This window comes from Apteryx rowi, unplaced genomic scaffold (genome assembly GCF_003343035.1).
Source record: "Apteryx rowi isolate R43461 unplaced genomic scaffold, aptRow1 scaffold_257, whole genome shotgun sequence".
NCBI classification, from domain to species: Eukaryota; Metazoa; Chordata; class Aves; order Apterygiformes; family Apterygidae; genus Apteryx; species Apteryx rowi.
In genome coordinates, this window is record NW_020448941.1 from 632,267 (window position 1) to 652,861 (window position 20,595).

General features: G+C 36.1%; 2 protein-coding genes across 6 annotated transcripts in view; one reads left to right on the forward strand and one right to left on the reverse strand.

Moving 5' to 3' along the window:
* The window catches only part of CASK (calcium/calmodulin dependent serine protein kinase), a 237,354-nt gene that overhangs the window by 104,979 nt on the left and 111,780 nt on the right, over positions 1 to 20,595 (forward strand). For all 4 annotated transcript variants that reach the window (XM_026067255.1, XM_026067256.1, XM_026067257.1 and 1 more), the window contains 2 exons: positions 2,415 to 2,492; positions 7,219 to 7,291. In XM_026067255.1, coding sequence (XP_025923040.1) covers positions 2,415 to 2,492; positions 7,219 to 7,291 — 151 coding nt within the window. The remainder of the gene's footprint in view (positions 1 to 2,414; positions 2,493 to 7,218; positions 7,292 to 20,595) is intronic.
* On the reverse strand, positions 14,255 to 16,720 carry GPR82 (G protein-coupled receptor 82). Of its 2 annotated transcripts, none has more exons than XM_026067263.1 (2): positions 16,648 to 16,720; positions 14,255 to 15,423 (listed from the first exon to the last, which is right to left on the reverse strand). In XM_026067263.1, the coding sequence occupies exon 2, from the start codon at positions 15,388 to 15,390 to the stop codon at positions 14,320 to 14,322; it is 1,071 nt and encodes a 356-aa protein (XP_025923048.1). In that variant the 5' UTR covers positions 15,391 to 15,423; positions 16,648 to 16,720; the 3' UTR covers positions 14,255 to 14,319. The 2 variants fall into 2 exon arrangements, with proteins under 2 accessions (XP_025923048.1, XP_025923049.1); XM_026067264.1 differs by lacking the exon at positions 16,648 to 16,720 and adding an exon at positions 16,166 to 16,605.

The following is a 20,595-nucleotide window of genomic DNA, read 5'->3' on the forward strand; positions in this document are numbered from 1 at the left end:
GTAAGGTGCTGTAAATTTTCATCAGGTTTGTGCAGAATAGCAGAAAACATTCCAGGTGCATAATAGCACTGATCAGAGCTATAAGAACTTGTATCCAGAGAGCTGTGACCTAGGCACAGTTCTCTTGCTAAAAATATGGGAAGATCAGTAATAGGATATGGAAAATTGAGAGATGTAGTTGGTACTCATACTCAAAATAATTCAGATGTGGCTGTGTTCTGTGAAGAAGTCTTTTACTCTTCAGAGCTGCTTTAGATGGCACTTTCAGCGTAAATACCCTAAATTATTTGAGTCAGTTTATGAAGCTTCCATGAATGCCCTCTACTGGTAGCTGCTGATACATATGCTGAAATTGAATGCTGTAACTGGATCACTTTACCAACTTGCTTGTTGCATCATTAGCGATGTCTTCAGTATGTGTGCATTTGTGTGTATATATATATGTATATATATAAAACTTGTGTGCTTATTTTAATGGATTTTAACTTAGCTCAGTTTTTTAATTTTTACACTTTTCACATGCCTAGTGCTGATAACCCTTAGGTTGGCTTGAGACTTCCTGAATTTGCATTTCATCAGTATCTTAAGACTTTAATGTTCTTGCATCACACAAGCCTTTTAGTTGCTGCAAAAAAGTCTTTTAAGTGGTCATGATATTGCTGAGCATTTCACTCTGTAAATGCACTGAATATTCTGGGGTTTCTTATGAGACTGACTCTTGCTCTGGCAGCCCCAGGTAGAAAAAAGTTTCATAAGATTCTCCAACTAAGTTCAACGTTGTACCTGACTCTGTTGCTGCTATGCAGTTCAATGTATAGCATAGCATAGTATACCTCTGTCTGTGTGATACTCAGCTGTGCGTATGGGTAACTGTCTGAAATTGGCCGAGACAGAAAAACTACTAGAAAAAGCTATGGAGGGATATATAAATGTGATGATGGCCTGACATTGTTTTAAAATGTAGCTTCACAATTTGTAGGGTTTGTTATATCTGAAGATGATACCAGGTGCTCAAATAACTGGCCTAGAGAAATTTGCCCCCCGCTTAAATGAATATGCATTTCTTTTGGTCACCAGTTTTTTATAGCTGTCAATATTCTGTCCCTAGGATAATAGATTTCTGCAGTTTATTTTGTATGGGGAAAATATTTGGGAATTAAAGCTTCTGCACATCATTTGTGACCACATAAGCAGAAGTTTTGCATTAAAGGTATGTAACACAAAGTAAAAGTGGTTGTATGCTGAGGTTCTGGGTAGCTTACAAAAATGCTTCTATACAGCAATACATGAATTTATGATCTTACTATATAAAAGACTGCCTGCTTTGATACAATGTCTCCAATTTCCTTTGAGAGAAATAATTCAGATGGATTCTAGTAGCAATATCCATGCAGTAACATGGCAGTTAGATAAACTGGTAGTAAGAAAAATTACTCAGAGAACATCTGAGGGTTCCTGTACTCAGTGACCTACTTTTTCCATATGTTCTTAGACCCTGACAGTGTTGGCCTTCTAGATGTCCTGCAAAGTCTGCTTTTTCTCCTTGAGTCTTTGGTAGAGAGGAAAAAGAAAAGGTGTTGAGACTGAAACTGACAGAAGTTAAAATTAACGTTCTTGCAAGTGCCTTGTTAAATTTGAATTATAAAGTGTGAGTTCATTGTTCGTGTTAACTCTTGTAACTCTTTCCTTGCCCCATCAAGCAGTGAACATTTTTAGATATAAATCTACCTTAAGCTACTTAGAGGGGAAAGACAAGGAGGATGGTTATGCTACATCAAGCTTCTCTGGTAGACATATGGTAGCCTGATCGTAGCCTAAGGACCATAAAAGTAATATACCCGAGTCTACAAATGTTATACTATCCAAAGTGGGAAGTTAAGTTATCAGAAGAGTACAGGCAATTAGGGAGAAAAGGAATGAAGTATCAATTAACAGTTAAGTTTCTTTTTTTTTCTTTTTTTTTTTTTTGAAAGTCACCATTTAAAATTCCGTTTGAATAAGATTTTTGTATAACTACAGCATTTATTGTAGAGTTGTGCTTGTGTTGCTTCTGAGAACATGCTTTAGGTAATATCATGCATTAATTGTTAACTTGCAGAGCCTTCTTGTACAAGGCATTGGTTTTCTACCAATTTTCATTGGTCATGCACATTTTGTTCAATGAGCAGTTTAAGCAGTAGAAGAAATGTGTGGTTTTGCTAATAAAGTTTTGAGAACACTGTTACATGAGAATAGGGACATAACCTGTGGTAAGTCCCRTTCTATTAGATTATAACTATTGAATATTGTTTTACTTAATTATGTGTTATACATGCATCCAGAGTATTTTATATAAGATTTATTTTTGGAGCATTTTTATGCAAGTGGTTGTAGCTATCTGTCTTAAGCTTTTTTTTCCTGTCTTCTGCCTACAGTATGGATGGAGCAGATCTGTGTTTTGAAATTGTGAAGAGAGCAGATGCTGGATTTGTGTACAGTGAGGCTGTAGCCAGGTATGTATTATAATTTTAACTAATCCCACAGGATGAATGGGAGAGAATGGAATATATCGTTACACAGTCTGGTAGCTAGAAGTGGAAGTATTATAAATAATCCTGTTTCCGCAGTCTGATTATTACAGTAATTAACATAATTAAAAGTAGAATTTCAGAGCATTTTGTTATTTATTAGCTGTGTGTTTGGATGGGATTATTGAAGAAAATACTGTTAATACTTACATTCAATATTTAGTTCTCTTTCTTTGCCTTTTAATGGATCTCTCATATGGTGGTGTTAAGTGGCTTGACCTGATAGGAGTGAATTTTATTGGTCTTGCTAGGTTGAGGGTGTTTTTTTGGTTTTGTTGTTGTTTTGAGGGGTTTTTGGTGTGTTTTGAGGGGTGAGTTGTTTGTTTTGTTTTTAAGCAACCACTTCCCATGTGGTCGCTTCAACTTTTTACTTACCAGGTGAACTAAAATCAAAATGAACATAAAATTATAAAAAGACAACAAAACCCCATGTAACTAGTGTTAAATTAAATTCTTTTTTTTTTAAGTGCTTAATTCCCTTAAGTATCACTAGAACTCAGATTTGGTGGTTATATCATTTCAGTCAGATTTTATATCATCTGATGTTGTGTTAGCTGAGATTCCATACACACCATGGAGGAAAAATAAATACTGTGCCTTTTAATGAGGGGTCTCAGAAGAAGTAATGGGCTGCATCATTCCAGAAGGAGTGGAAATTATGTTGAAAGATGCAGATGGGAGACTTTTTCCTAAATCATACTGAAGAAAATCCTGGGAGAGAATTTGTGAATAGTCTGACAAAATTAACACTTTGAGAAAATACTTTCCCTGGTTTCAGTGAATATACCAGGTTCTCCTTTACATATCGCTATCACTTGAGTGCCTCTGTGAGGTATGGAAAATCCATTTATTCCTCCTAGTTATGTTATCTACTATTCTTGTACAAAATGGTGTCATTAATTTTGCTGGTGAAGAGAATGTTATTACTTAAGGATGTTACTTTTATGGTGAGAAGCAAGTGAGAGACTATGACCTTTAGGAGAAAACAGAAGAGGGAGATAGGGTTGAGGCGTGTCAGGAGGTGGCAGCAGAAAGAGTTGGGGGGGGAAGGTTATTGTCTAGGAGAAACAGAATGGACAAGAAATTAAGTAAAGGTTCCAGAAGGCAGAGAGAAGAAATGAAAGATGCAAGGTAGGTATTAGAGGAACTAGGAAAGGAAAGAGGTACAAAGAAATATGGAGTGGGGTTTGGGCATAAGAGAAGCCGTAAGTATGGAGCTGATTTGGTTATCTGAGAGATTGGTGACAGAATAATTAGAAGGATTGAGAATGTGTATGCAGGAAGGATGTCAAATACAGTGGAAGGGTGCATTTTCAGCAGGTGGGTGATCTTAAGCTGAAAGAAATTCTTATCTTAATGGCAGTAGTCTAGCAAAGGCTAACTGACATACTGAGGAAAAGTTTTGCTGGATCAGAGGGGTAAAAGTAGAATAGGAGCCCTGCCTCCCTAATTAATCAAGTTTCTACAAGTAACGTTGACAGTAACCTGAGTTACAGAATGAAGATGGCAACTAGCAACCTAGGTTTCAGCGAAGAGAACTTCAAACAGGCCAAAATCAATTATCAATAGTCATTTCTTTGTCTATATCAGGTTATTTTTGCTCAGTTTGTTGCAAAACGGAAGTTCTTTGTTTTCAGTTTTGTATCCAACTTGATGATACAGAATATTTTTTTTCTTCTCTTTTAAATCAAAGACATTGATTGTAGCATTCTAGTCAATTAAATTCTTCAGTGGGTTTTTTATATGATGCAAGAGGAGAAAGCAAGCCAGCAGAGACCATCAGATGAGGTTAAATCATCTTGTGTTAGGAGGTGTTTAAAGTAAAGTTCAATTTTAATGTGAAATTAAGAAAGTGATTAGATGTCCACAGAAACATTAATGAAAAAGAAAATTATGAGACTGGACGTAAAAAAAAATGCATTTGCGTTTACTGATGCAGGACTTTCATCAGTCCTAGTGGCATTATAATTGAGCCCAAAGCCCATGAGTTCCTGTGTTTGTTTTTCCAGACATTGTAGATTTATAGCATTATAGAATCCATGTTGGAAGAGATATCAGGGGACTGTAGTTCAACCTCCTGCTGAAAGCAGGGTCATCCTTGAATTTGGATCCTCTTGCTCAAGTCTTTTTCCATTTGGGTCTAGAAAGCCTCCAAGGATGGAGATTCTACAGCCTTCCTGGGCAGTAACCTGTTTATCTATATCCAGCTGGAACCTCCCCTCTTTCAATTTATGACCACTGTGGCTCAGTTAACAGCTTGGCTTCATCTTCTCGTTAGCTTTTCAATACCTAAGAAGAGGTTTCTATTAGGTCTCCCCTAAGCTTTCTCTTTTCTAGGCCAATCCTGTTTCCCTTAGCCTCTCATCAAAGGGGAGAAGGGGTTAGTCTGTTCCAAGTGCAGGACTTTGCATTTGTCCTAGCTGAATTTTATGAGGTTCTTGTTGGCCCATTCCTTCAGTCTGTCTAGAACCTTCTGAGGGCAGCCCTGCTCTCAGATATATGGACTGGATCCACAGCTTGGTGTCATCCAAAAACTTGATGAGGATGCATTCTGTCTCCTCTTCAAGGTCATTGGTAAAGATAAACAATATACACAAGCAAAAAAATTCAGAACTTATGACTAACCTAGAAACTTACTACATGCAAGAGAACATTAATATCTTATGAAGTATATGCATACCAAATTATAGTCAAGCCTAACCTTTTTAACTTTCTTCAGATAGTTACAAAGGAGGAAGCTTTCCAGTTTTTAAACTGATTCTACAAAATTCATTATGGCACAGAATAGTTGAGGTTGGAAGGGACCTCTGGAGATTATCTGGTCCAACCTGCCCTGCTCAAGCAGGGTAGGCTAGAGCGGGTTGTCCAGGATCATGTCCAGTTGGGTCTTGAGTATCTCCAAGGAAGGAGACTCCACAAGCTCTCTGGCAACCTGCTCCAATATTTAACTAACCTAACAGTAAAGAAGTGTTTTCCTATGTTCAGATGGAATTTCCTATGTTTCAGTTTGTGCCCATTGCATCTTGTACTGTTACACCACTGAGCAGAGTCTGGCTCCATCCTCTTGATATCCTGCCATCAGATATTTATAAGCATTGGTAAATTTCCCCCCTGAGCCTTCTCTTCTCCAGGCTGAACAGTCGCATCTCTCTTGGCCTCTCCTCATATAAGAGATGCTCCGGTGGCCCTATACTGGACTCACTGAGCCCTTAGGCAGAGCATTGCCAGCAGGCTTGAAGGAGGTGACCCTTCCCCTCTACTCAGCCCTGGTGAGACCATGTTTGGAGTGCTGGTGTCCAGTTCTGGGCTCTCCAATGCAAGAGAGATGTGGATATACTGGAGCGAGTTCAGCGTAGGGCCACAAAGATTATAAAAGGATTAGCACATCTCTCAAAAAGGGGAGGCTGTGCGAGCTGGGACTGTTACGCTTCTCAGTGATGCTCAGTGACAGAAAGAGAGGCAATAGGCACAAACTGAAGGTCAGGAAATTCCATCTACACTTTTTGGGAGGTGGGGGGAGGGTGATTGAACACTGGAGAAGTTAGCTCAGAGAGGTTGTGGAGTCTCCATTCCTGGACACAGACAAAACCCAACTGGACATGGTCCTGAGCAACCTGATCTAGTTGACCTTGATTTGAGCAGGGGGGTTGGACTAGATTATCTCCAGAGGACCCTTCCATCCTCAATGATTCTGTGATCCTATCATTTTTTTCCCAGGGAACTCTGCCTTTGCAGAATTATTCCATAATAAAATTGTTTTAATAGAAGATATTATCCTTTTTACTTTCATTATCAGTTTTCCATTATCATTTAGTTTTTTGTATCATTCCTTCTTCACTTATAGATTTTCTGTGTATCATTCAACAACAACATTCTTTGTCATCTTGCAATAAGTGGAAATAAGTGATTTTCACAATAAAAAATAAAACTTCAAGACCATATCTTTTCTAATAATAACTTCTGTTTTATAGTAAATTTGTAAGTATGTGAATTTTCCATTTAAAAATTCTATTGTGTCATTCTAAGTAAAAAGCAGAATTGGTTATAGATTTTTCATGCAAAATTTCTTTTGGCCAGAAACAAAATCTTTTTACCAGTATACAATTCTGTGCATGTGCATTAGTAGCCCAATGACAGTTTACTGTACATGGTAGAAGAGTGTCAACAAGAGAGGTAGAGAGATGATCCTAATATAGTCAGTAGTCTGTTAGGGGCTTCTTTAGACGCAGGGGGGGAAAGAAGTTGGTCTTTCATCCGCCTCAGGCAAGTCAAAGTCTTGATTCTGTCCCTCCTACATCTATCAAGCACCCATAGTCATTTTTTCCTTTCTATGTTTCATTATAAAAAAAATTTGAGAGTTCCTGGGGTTTTCGTCATGTGAAACAAAATTATTGAATATTTCAAACCTTTACATAATAGAAAATACAGATTTTCTTCCATAATTTTCCTTCAGCTTCAATCAGAATAGCCCTCAAACTTTAGATTTTTATTATTCATTATTATAAACATAGCCCCCATGCTACTGCATTAAGTGTATTTCTAATAGGAAATTGGTCCTTTATACAGTTGGACTCTTAAAACTTGGTTTGTTGTACGTGTATAATAACTTTTCCTGCAGGTTTGTCATGTATGATATGTTTGGTTTTCACAGTCATTACATGAGACAGATATTGGAAGCTCTGCGTTACTGTCATGATAATAACATAATTCACAGGGATGTGAAGGTAAGGCTTTTTTTTTTTTTTTCCCTCCCCTCACCATAATAATACGAGCTACCCAAATTTTGATAACTTTTGTAATTTAGAGGAAGATGGGAACAGTATTTATGGGAACCCTATCTATTGAATGTATGTGCTTACTTTTATTGTGTCATGTGAAATTAAAGTCTATGGCTAATTCTGTCAAGAAGGAACATTTAGGAGGTACATATGCATTTGACTGCAGCTTACTCTGAAAGTCGATTTGATTTCTAAATTTTGAATGTTCGTATGATATCTGCTTACATTTCTTTTCTTGTTGGTATAAATTAATTGCGTAAATTAAACTGGTATTGGTGGATTAATGACATCATTTTGACAGCATAATGACAATATTCAGCCACACTAAACCTCCAGAGAGGTGTGTTCATGCTTAAATGCTACAATATTCATAGTATTACCTACTTTTGCCAACAGTTTCCAGACATTTATTATATTGAAAACTTCTCTAATACAATCAAGTTTGGGAGGAGAAATACAGTCTTTAAGAAGTTTATGTACATACAGTCTTTGAGTTAGTGATTTTTGTACTATTTTCTTGAATATTTATGGTACTGTACTGTAACGGAAATAGTTGGGAGTTTTAATCTAACCATTTGGGTTTGACTCTCTTGAATTTGAATACATATTCCTTGTAAATGTCAGTCTCTGAGATAGCTGTTCCAGCTTGGTTTCTGGAAGAGTTTGTTTCTGTCCAAATTGAGTCAAGTACAATAGCAATTAATGAAAAATCTAACGAGGACTGATGGTGCATTCTGAGAAATGAAGCTCAGGTTCTAGTGAACAGAGACAACAGAGAGGGTGAGGTATGCTTCATGCATCCTACAGGTGATCTCTATGGGCATTGAACTGATGGTTTACTTTTAAGCAGTCATTTGGTCTCAAGTATGCAGGCATTGTAGACCTTTCACCAGTTCCTTTTTTCTTTCCTTTTTTTTTCCCTTTCCCTCCAAAACTAAGAAAATCATTCCACATAGTAGAGTTTTGTTTTAAGTTTGTTTGGTRTCTTAAAAGTTTGGGTCATTTCTTACAGCAAGAGCTTCTAAAGGCATCCTCTTAGTCACTGATTGAATGTCTGGTCTTGTTTTGTCTTGAAGGTTCTAGGTTCTTTTAACAGTTTACATAGGACGTGTTTGACACCACATGAGAATTTTAGAATGAACAAAATCTTTACATTGCTTTGGCATCCTGAAAGCTACATCTGTTTTTGTTGGACCATGTTCTTCAACAAAAATAAATTTCAGTTTCAAGGGCCTCATTTAGTAGAACAGGAATTTATTTTGCAGCTTATCTAGATTTAAACTTTAAAAACAATGTTTTTTTATTAAATACCCTCCTTTGGAAATAAAACTGTTTGATTACATGAGTGAGTACAAATTTTTAGTTTTTCTGTCTGAAGTGAACGTGACTTTATACACACACACACACACACACACACACACACACCAGATAATGTTTAATCTTGACAACAGCTGTGTAGAAATACTTTAACCATGGGTTTGGGTGTAGAGCATTATTAAGTTAATTGCAGTATCCCAGCTCTAGATGTCACTGTAGATGTTGTTTTAAAAGGAAGTAGTCTAACTGACCAATTTCCAAATTATCTGAGTAGATGAAAGGAGTTAGATTAGGAATACTTCAGTCTGCTATATTCTGATTCCAGAGGCTTCACCAGACTTCTGTAAATGACAAGATCTACCAGAGCCTCTGGACCTCTATGACTGCAGCCTATGACAAACTCCCATATGCTCTTAGTCTCACCTCCTATGCCAGAACCAAAGCATGAAAAACTTTCTCTAGATGGCTTCTGGTTGTCTTAATTTCCTTCAGTTATCTGTGAAACCAGACATTTCTTGAGTTTCTTTATAGCTCTTTTTTTTTTTTTTTTAATGACAACTGTACCTTTGCTTCATCTTCACTTATTGTGATGCTGCATTCATCCACTGCTTGGAAGTTGCATCTTATTATAACTAAAGCAGAAAATCCTAATGCAGGAGGGTGGAAAACTCAAGGCAACTATGCATCAGAACCATAAATCTCAGGAACATTTGTCTTTATCACTACATTTTACTCCTAGTATGCCAACTTGATAAAACAGGATTCAGCCATTCTCTTTATTCTTTCAAGACCTTGCTGTGTCAGAAATATCCAAAAGAGAGCTTCAGAAAGTAGCAACACTGAAATGGTCTTTTTTGATACAAAATGTTCTTACAGAAAAGTTTGTATGCAGAATTGTGCTTATGTAAAAGAACAAAAAAGAGGAGTAGGAATAATGTGGGTCTGAAATGAAATGTTTGTTCTTCTGTGCTAAAAGCCACATGAGACTTTGAGTACTATTTGTCACAGAAGTCAGCCACTTTCTCTGGAGCAGTCAGTATTACACAATAATGCAGATATTTCATTAAAATCATTATTAAAAAGTGATGAGTGGTTAAAGACAGGTTAAAGAAATAGGAAAAAAATGGCCCCTCTCTTCCTTCGGTATCTCCACCTCTACTATATTCTCTCCTGCATGATAGCATTTTYGCTTACTTCACCTACAGGAATAAGAAAACAAGAAATTAGTTTAACTTGGCTGCACCAAAGTGGCTTTTCTCAGGAGGTCAGATAAATGTGCCTCTTAACATAAATACAGTTGAAGATAGTTGCCATGTATATGACAATCTATCTATTGAAGACACTAACACATACCTCAGGATTTAATAAAACTAAAGACAAGTCACCAAAATGTGCTCTAGAGTTGGAATCTTTCTTCAGGAAAAAGAAAAAGTAATAATATATCTCTACAATTTTTAACTATAAGACATATCACTAATTATTGAACTTCCTTAAGCTCTATGCTGTAGAATTTTTTAAATAATGATTTGAAAAGCTGAAAGTGGCACTCTTGTTATAAATAAATGAACTTGAATGTTTCCAGTCCCTATGACACTTAATGTGATGTTAGACTACCTAAAGCTACACTGTGGATTTTTTGAAGTCACATTTGGTCAGTATTGAACATTTTGAGTTGTTAAGTTCTTAGCGTCTGGGAAAAACAGCTTTACCTTGTCTTGGCAGTTTCACCAACTTGCCTGTTAGCAAGTCATTAAACTTACTGATATTGTTAGATGACTTTTGTGCTAGTTATTGAAAGCAGAATGTGATTCACCTTAAGACTATTTTCAAGAATTATATAAGTTATAAAATTTTTCTGTAAAAAGTGCATTTCTTTCACCTCCATTTTTGCAATAGCTTATCAGTAAAATATTAAGAGACTTTACAGTCTTTGATATGTCAACCTATATTGTGATGCCTGTATAACACCTTTTAATATAAGTGATACAAGAGAATTTAATCACATCAAGAGCTTTAGTAATCTAGGTTTTTATCCTTTGATCACATCAAATAGTGGAACGTCGGTCACATGATTTCCATGTAGTTTGAGAGCTTGTATGTGTTCATGTGATGAATAAAATAACTAATGTGCAACTATAGTCACTCAAGCTTGTTGACTAAATGTAAAGATACAAGACTTTAGTCGTAGGCTTATCTCAGTAGGCATGAAAGTTTGTTTCCAACACATGATCAGCTAAGATCAGATTCTATCTTTTCTGTTTTTAAGATTCAATTCAGTATAAGAACACTTTTTCCAGAGAGTAGGACTAAGCATTATGCACTGTTGTGTGTCATGTGCAAATCTCAGTTGGTGCAGGTGACTTGAGACTTGACCTGCCAGTAGATTTACATGTTGATTTATGTGCTATATGTAACTGAATTAAGCATGCAAATTCTCAGAGCACAGTCGGTTAACTCTTCTATCTTTCATTGTCTAAGCTAATTGTAGTCAGGCACCTAAGTTTTTGCCAGTGAAGTTCAAGGCTCTTATACCTCTGCTTTTAGGTATACCTAGAGACTGAGTAAAGCTTGTACGTGTGGGGGGGTGGGGGGGAAGGGTGTGCATGTATATGTTTATTCATTTATGTGTGTGTTTATGTATGCATATATATATTGAAACATATGTAAAATAGTCTGGATAGAAGCTGTTGTTTAATACCATTTTCTCTTTTCAATCTTTGAGTAACAAAACGAGATGTGTTGAATGTCACTTTTCTGTTTTATACTTTCTGGGGGCAAATAGTAACAGCTGGCCTTTTTTATGTGTTCTCTAGTTTAGGTCTTTGAGATCCAGTAGGCATCTGGTCTGTGTGGATTTTGTTATATACCCAATTGTTAAAAGAATATTAAGGTTCCAAAATGAATGGCAGAGATAGAATTAGGGTTTCCTATCTAGTTTTGATGCATCTTCTTCTGAATATTTCTTCTGAAATAATCCTCACATACTGTGTTTTTCTGAGGAACGTTCCCTTATTCAACACTGAGTTAAAAGAGGCTCCAAGAATATGATATTCACTATTTTTTTTTACCTCAATATTCTAGGTGTTTGGCCTAGATTTTTGTGTTTCCTGCCCTAGAAATGAATTCCTGTGTTTTGTTCATATAATTTACAAGTCACCTGCTAACTTTGAGTTAGCATAGGGATGTCTGAGCAGTGCCAGAAGTTTAGCATGAGCTGTGTTTTGCTGAAGTATTTCTCTGCCTCCGTCTGGACTCTCTGTTTTGGGGGATTTTTCCTCCCTGAACTATTCCGTTAAATGCTGGAGTAATGTATTACTTGATTTGTAGTTTCTCAAATTGCCTGTAATGCACAAAAGCTTTTTCAGTAGTTAAGAAAAAAAATCAAGAAAAACTGTGATGCAATTCAAAAATTTAAAGGAGATATCATACCGGAAAAAAGTAAAAGTGTATGTCATTTCATCATCCTAAGTAGAAATTGCGGAGTGGGATTTCACTAAGAATCTGTCTCAAATTTGCATTTGATTGCTAGTTTCCAAAGTTTCACCCATCTTCTTGTCTTTTTGATAGTTACAGCACTGGGGAACAAGTGTCTGTGACTAGAAGAGTGGAAAAAGAATGACTTGAGCCTATACTACCACTAAAAACTCTGTATTGAGAATTGCATCCTCAGGCACCCTGCCGAGATATCCTGTGAACCACATTCATTATAAAATGAATTTAAGGAAGGACAGAAGTTGTGGGTGCTTGTTTGGATCTGTGCAACAGAAGCACAATGATTCTAAACTGGTTTGCTTACCCAAACATACTGCTACCAGTCTAGAAGGAGTAATCTAAGCAACAGTGTGCTGTCATGAAGACTTAAACTGCTCAGTTTAGTCCTGGTTTAGGGATCTTGCCATTGGCTGTGTTGCACAGTAAAACATACACCCACACGAACCACTTTTCCATGCTCATAAGCTCTGTTCCTAGAGCAGTGTTCCTTCAGGACTTTGTAGAATTACTCCCTGGAGCTGCCCACTTAAGGTTTTTTCCCTAAGTCATTTGACAAACATYGCATGAGAATACTGTAAAAGAAGTTAACACCAAATTTTGTTCTCATAGGTAACACTGTATTAAATAAAATACTACGTTCCTGTGACTTTCTGTCTTTTTCATTTTCGTGTTTATTGAACTTCTGCAGAATATGAAGCGGGTGTCAGATGATATGCTGTCTTAGGGTCATTCCTGGGGAAGTTCATGCCTGCTGACAGTAGGATAGGGGACCTAGCATTTTGTGGCACCGTATGCCAATCTGATGAGTCAGTTTAGTGTACGTGTCATGGAACTAGTAGAGTACTGAAGACAGAATTGCTCACTAAATTTTATTATTCAATTTTGGACAAGTGACTGGACTTCTTAGAATACCTAGTGTTCTATAGCACCGTCTATGCTCAGTGGACAATTCCTTTTGATCTCAGTTGCAGAGAAAAGTCAAGAAGGGAAAAGACCATTAATTAATCCTAAGTGCCTTCCACAGAATTGATTAAAATACCTACTTTAGTCATCAGGATATTCTAACTTCCCAGCAAAGAAAAAAAAGAAAAGAAAAAAAAACTCTTGTACTTCAAACTCCTAATAAACAAACAACTGTATTTGTTGTTTGTTTATTATTATATTTTGTATACCAGTAAGGGATAATAAGCATTTATGCCTTCCTAATTAAACCGTAGAATTTACCTAACAAGAGTAGCCTGTGTGTAGGAATTCTGTGAATTTTTTTTTTAACTCAGATAGTACCAGACATTAGAAATAAGTGCATGTATGCATTTCATCCTTTTTTTTTTCTTAATGTAATTTCAGTAACACTCTGAACTCATGATAGGAAATGCCAGAGCAGGATGATAAATGAATTAAATCTTAACTCTGAGATTTCTGCAATTTTAATACCAAGCTATAAAAAAGCTCTTTCTGTGAAGGCTAGAATAAAAAATAAATAAGTGCATAATTTACATAGGGTTACATTTCACATAGGGTTTTACCCCCAAGAAAACAGTTACTATAGCAAAACCCTAATATCATGGACATAAGTGAACAATAACATTTCTCATTAAGAACTTTCCTTTGCACTCCAAAGAATTTCAGCATGTCTTGTGATGCATTCCCCATTAAAAAAAAAAAAAAAGGAATCAGCCTTCTAGTCAAATACTTCTGAACAAAAAATACATGTTGAATGTGTTTTTTAGTTCTTTGCTATCTTTCTTTTGCTTTCCTTAGATCTTTGATAAAAAGTTTAGCCAGTCCAGAGAAAACATCTGTGCTTTATTCTGTCCTATTCTTTGATATGAAGGAAGCTCCTGTCTGAAAGCTGGGAATATGGATGATGAAAGAGAGCTATGTCCTCAACTTCAGCCTAGTTTCAGCCTTCTTCCCTGACTATTTAGATAGAAAACACTGTTCATATGTCAAATGGAAAATATAATGTCTTTGTTTTGCATGGATAAAATGATAGTACACAGCTGAGCGTATAAATTACTTGGATTCATTTGGATGTACATGTAGGATTTACGTCTGATGTTGATGTAGCAAGCAAGATCATTTAAAAAATAATACAAGTAACATTTTATCATTTTATTTAAATACTTATTTCACATAGAAGTCTTGTTAAAATGAGTTTATTCTTAGTTATATTCCRCTGGCTTCTTTCCATCTTCCTTCCTATTTGAGGGGGTCTCTTCAGTAAAAATATCAGCTGTACGTTTGTGGTGTTTTGATGTGGGTTTTCTAAACAGGCCATACAGACTTTTCTTAAATGTTTTGTCTAGCAAAAGGGTTATAAGTGGATCTAAGCTACTCTTAGCAGCCGCAAGACAAGTAAGGAAATTTTTAATTTCCACTAGATAGTTTAACCTTTGGCAGTCTTTGTTTGTAAGCAGAACATAAAAAAGTGGCCTGAAAATGTGATATGGAAGAAAGCAGACAATTAATATTATCTGGATGACAAGAATATTTCTTTTGACTGTTCTATAAACTAGATGTTTCTTTCCAATGCAGGTATTTTTTTGTATTTTACTCAGATGTCTGGTAAGCGAATAGTATGACATCAATACTGTTATAAAAGATACAAAAAAACATGCAGTAGCAACAGAAGCTGCAATCTTTGTGGTATATTCACCAGATTCTACCTTGATATTATAACATTTGTGAAGTTCTTGTGCAGGCTTTACCTCGGCATCATACGTTATAGCTATTACAGTTACGCACACCACAGTAAGCCATATAGTGATACACAAGTGTTTAGCAAATTTTGGCTGCCGAAACTTGTCAAGTACACATCTGTAAAAGCTTTCATTAACTGTCTGAGGGTATTGTGTGAGGTCATTACTTTTCTTCAGTGTTGCATACTGACTTAGAGCAGTCGAACATAAAATTGTAATGGTTACATACATACTGACGTGCATAATGAGAGTTCCAAGGTGATTTGCTATTCTACATACTGCAGAATCATATGTCCATTGATACCCACTTGCAAAGTAGGCAGCCAGAAAAGGCATAGTACTACATATGAGTAAATTTGCAGCGACAAGATTTGCCAGGTAAATGTATTGTGTTCTTTTTGTAGGTGCTTGCCTTGAAAATATCCAGGCGGAGAGAATATTTCCAAAACTGCCAGTAATAAATAGGAAAGAGTAGATGACTGGTAGAGCTATAGTAGTAGCTAAYGATGGCTGAAGACATGTTGAATTTCTCATTTATGCCAGTTTTTCTTGAATGAATGGTCAGAGCTGAAACACAATTGAACAGATTATTTTTTTGTAATGTGCATCTAACATCTCTTTTACTTCTTGTTCGTATTTTAACTGTTCCTTTTTCTCCCCTACTTTTCAGTATTACTAACTCCTGTTTGGCCAGCCTGAATTTGCATGATGTTACTCTTTGGGCATTTTTTCACTGACAGATTTTACATAAAAAGCTGGCACATATCAAAACCCCAAGATTTTATACGCATAGAGTCTGATAACATAAATGAGGAAACAGGCGGTTTAAGCTAGGGCCTGACAGTATTTCGTGTGGTCTCAGTTTTTCTCAGTCTTTTTGAACATCTGTACCCTGCTTTGGAAACCACTTCTCGACCATTTTAAGTTAAATATGCAAAACAAATGGAAAATATTACTTTAATTGCAGAAATGGAGTATTCCACGCCTCCATTTAACTAAGAAATTCAACTGTATGTGATTCTGGAATCTGGCTAAATACATTTATTTTGTGCTGACCGTAAAGACTGTCAGTATCTAATGTCGCTTTGTTCAAGCTATGGTCTTAGATATATATTTTGCATAAACAATCTAGTCTGTATTTTTAAACACATGAAATGATTGCTGAAAACGGCAATATATATATTTTTTTTCAAGTTCAGTTTTCAATTTATTTCATATTTACAGTCTGGAAATTAAGAATAAAATCTATTTGGTGTTTAAAGCTCTGTACAATAACTGCATATAAAAACTAGTATTTCAGTTTACTAACCTGTAGTGAAGATAGATCCTCTTGTTGTACAGATATAAATTTAGTGATGTGTATCCTAGCGAGCTTGAGTTCCATATAAAAGCATATGTAAAAAAAATTCTACCAGGTTCCAAACTTATAAATTGACAATACTCTTTTTTGAAACAGTTATAAGAAACTGAACTCAAATACTGAAGAGCATTCTGTATAACTATGATAAAAAGCCCAGACACCAAGTAGATTAACCAAAAAGAAATTAAAAATTATGCTGAGCAAATTGTCTATGTTTTACAATTTGAAAATTAACATTTTTTTTAGATGTTGCATCTTAGTGTAAGTCCCATATAGATGGTTGAGCCAAAACTTATTAAATTCTTTTATCACAATGAGTTAAGCTCACAAAGTAACTGTTGAATTTAGTTGTTTAGAAATCTAATGCTTGTTTCTGTGTCAATGCCCTCATTTTGTCAGGTGAAACAAAGAAATAACAAGTTTAACCTTACCTATACAAGCTGCAAGCACCTTCCTTTGCAGAGAGGAAATATTTCTGTTCGAAGCACTTCCTTTAGATCTCCGCTGCTGCAGTGAAAAGGATGATATTTATTTAAATCTGGAAAGTACAGTTAAGAAAAGTATCTGTCCATCATCGGTAGGTTTTCAGAATTTACACCTTTCATTTACAGAGTCAACAGGCAGCTAAGCATTTAAAGTTCAAACCAAAAGATGTGGTCTTCGCAACAAAGACTTTGAAATTAGATCCAGATGTGACTCCATGAGAAGAATAGAGAGAAGGAAATAGTGTGGAAGAGTGATTGTAACAGCCTTTTCTTATGAAGCTATGGCACAGAAATAGCTTTCAGTGCTTTATACAGTGCTTTCCTCCTTTTGGGGTGGAGCAATTGTTACAGTCATTCTCATGAAGATTGCCCTTTTCCATGAATGAAGAAGAAAAAAAAAATTTTGGTATTTTATGGGTGAAAACTGGTTTTGATGCTGTTTAACTTCAGCTCCGAGAGTTTTCACAAAGCCAACTGACTGTTCTTGAAGCCCACCTGTAATGATATAGTATCCATATCTATCCTCATTTAAGATTTAAGTGACCAAATGAATAGGTTACGTACGTCTAATCAGATGAGGGATTCTGTGGAAGCAGTTTACAGCCAATGTGATGTTCTAGGATTACCAATCAGTTGGAGAAAACTCAGTCTGTTTCTGTTCAAGAAATCTAGCATCTTACACAAGTCATCCAGAAGTCTGCACAAGACAGTTTTCCTCCTCCACRAGAAAGGTTTGATCACAGATCAAGCTCTGTTTAGCTCTGCAGAGCTTAAGACTTTTGAATTTTTTTCTGTCTGAAACGTCTGTGGTTGTGAAGCATGGCTTTGCATCAGCTATAAATAAGTTCCTTTGTGAGAACAGAGAAGATACCATATAAAAACTTCTGCCATATTAGTAAGATCCTTGTTTTGTTAGTTTTGCCGTATGTTTAAACATCCACAGTGAGAATACACTTCAGTGATCTACTGTGAATTTTATTGTTCAGTTTCATTATTAATTTTATATTTTTTCTTCTAAACTGATGGGCATGTATGCTGGCCTCCTATTTAAACTAGATAATTAATCTGATTTAGGATTAAATTTAGGTGAGGGAAACTTGTTGAGTATTAGTAATTAGTTTGTAATACTGCAGTTAGCTTCTGTGTACTTTATTTCTTGTTCCTGTTAGTCTTAGTTACACTTTGGAGAGTACTGGTTGTTTGTACATTGTTTTTTCTTTTTTTTCCCCTTCTCTTTTGAAGGTATAATTATATTTTAAAAGTGGTGTGAGCAATTTTAGTTAGCAGGGAGGGTTATTATTCAGTTGGTGATAGCCTGTAGTATTTAAGATTCTGTGACCATAACTCATGGCATGGGAGGAGATAGTGCTCCATTTTTTTCTGAATTATTGTATGATGATAGATTGTTAYATTGAATTATTATCTGTGACACTTTATTTTGGAACTGATTAGTAATACAGATGACAAAGGAATGGAATATTATAAATAAATAAAGTRTATTGTTGATTCCAAGCTGTAAGTACCTTCACTGATTATTCTTTTAGTGGCCTGTTTCCATTCAYGTAACTTAGAAATGGTTTATTTTATTTAAACTATATTTGATGAYATTCAAACAGTACAAGTGTGTCTTTTATGCAATTCATTCTAAGTTCTCCATAATGACCTTCACATACATTCTTTTACCTTAATATTTTCARTACTCTTAAACAGTGATCACTTTCTAATTTGTGCATGTTATTGGATTTTATATGGCAATAAGGAACACATTTTGCCCTTCGACATTGTATGCAGACAGCTTATTTTGTGTCCCAAAGCCACAAAAACAAGGAAGTTCACAGTGGGAAAACATACTTCAGTTTGCCATGTATGGTCATATTACATAATACGCTAAGTATGGATTATAGAAGGCTTAATGATCCACTTGCAGACTGCCTGGCCACTGCCTCTCCCACACCACCTGCCCAAGATGATTGGTGACAGCCCAACCAATTTGTCACATGCTAGATGGCGAACCACTCTGCTCCTTAAGGAATGTCGTGTGTTGGCAGCCGCTGCTCCTTGTAGGATGGTGAAAGGCAGTGGTCTAGTGACTCTCCGGCTCCCATAGCAGTCGGGGCACTCTCGCTGGGTCATGGAAGGCCCAAGGGCATGTGCTCAGTGTCTGCAGCTGGAAAGGTGAAAGACAGCTGCTGAGTATCAGGCGCAGAGAAATAGGCAAACCCAGATGTAGGCTGGAAGACACTGAATACATGTATAGCATGCATCAAACATGCAGCTTTATAAACTGTAAGGCAGAAGCACTGCGTGGCATGCCCCTCTGTTCAGGTGGCTGTCATCTAGATCAGGAGACTTGTTGCAGAGCACCAGGGTTCCTCTCTACCTGTTCATTAGATTTCCTTGCAGGGGAGACCCAGTCTGTGCCCGTGTTTCCTCCTGACTTGATGTAATRAAGATTTTAGCTATAGTCAGTATATGTATTGAATCTTGTGAGAAGTGCTGATCAAAGCAAAGTCCTCTAAGCTCTTGTTTAAATCTAGTCTAGTTCAGTCAAGCACTATTGCTGAATCAGTGAAGATAAAATATTTGCCAGGTTTGAGTTGAGTCTGTGGTAGACTTATTGCTGTTCATTAGTGATTTATTTTCACCAGCTTTGGAACTGCCATTGTGGTTCAGCAAAATAGATCCAGAACAAAAGTTCTTATGTTGTTTGATGAATTATGAATGTATGCAATATAACTCCATGGCATTTCCAGTATCCTTAGTGGTATAGAAGTGGGGTTACATTGCACCCATGGCTTCAATTCTTTGGCTGTTATAAAATATGCAAAGGTGTTTCACAGGTTCCAGGTAGTCTTTTACATACATAAAACACAAAGAAAACAGTGTCTTTCAAGCTGGAAAGCTTAGGTTGAATAAAAATCATCTTTTCAAATTTTTATACTGCAGGTCTTTAATGCTAAATACTGCAGTGTTTTCCCCAGTGAAATTCTTTGTGCAGCCTCCAGAGGTCTCCTTTACTGTATCTGTTTTTTAAGAAAGAAGCAACTCTGTGTTAGTCATGATAATTTTTACTTTTAACTTTAGAATCAGTTTTTATATGAAAACCCTATTGATCATTGTAGGCAAATAGGAAGCTTTCACCATACTTCTCTATTTTTTCCAGTTAAATATATTTGTGTGTGCTTTTTGGCTTTTCCAAATATTTCTTAAGCTTCTGTGAAAATGCAAAACCAATAAAGCAAAAATAAAAACATGGCAATAAAAGTGAAAGTGATACTCAAAAGACAGATTCCATTGGCTGCAAGCTGGGGATTTTTGGCTGCAGAATGAATTGCTTGCAGATTTGTTGTTGAGCATACTTATATGGATGTCTTACTGTAGTGAGAATTTTGGTGGAAGGAATAGCAAGTATATTTTTCTTTTTAAAGCACCTAGGTTTTTATATGTGTGGTTTGAGAATTCTGTGAGGAAACTAGCCTTGCTTTCTAATTGGTGCAAAGGTGAAATATCCATCATCATTTACAAACAAAAGCAAGAAAATTTTTGAAGGCAGCGTGTACCAAAACGTATTATTCTGGTATATTTTAAATAATTGATTCAGATTGTTAAAAAACAACCTTATAAGTACATTCTTGCTTGTTTAAAAAAAAAAGTACACAAACGCGCACATGTACACATGTATGTATGTACATATGTATATGTATTTCCAGCTCTAAGCGTGGACTTTGAATGTTAGGGCATTTTCCAACTTCATCTCTTTCCCCCTCCTCCAACATTCGTACCCTCCAGATATCTGAGAACAACCTCTGTACAAGAGTTTTTCCTACCAATCCATCTACGACCAGTGAATGGTGACAGCTTTGTAGCACCTTCCGCATTGTCCTGGATTTCACA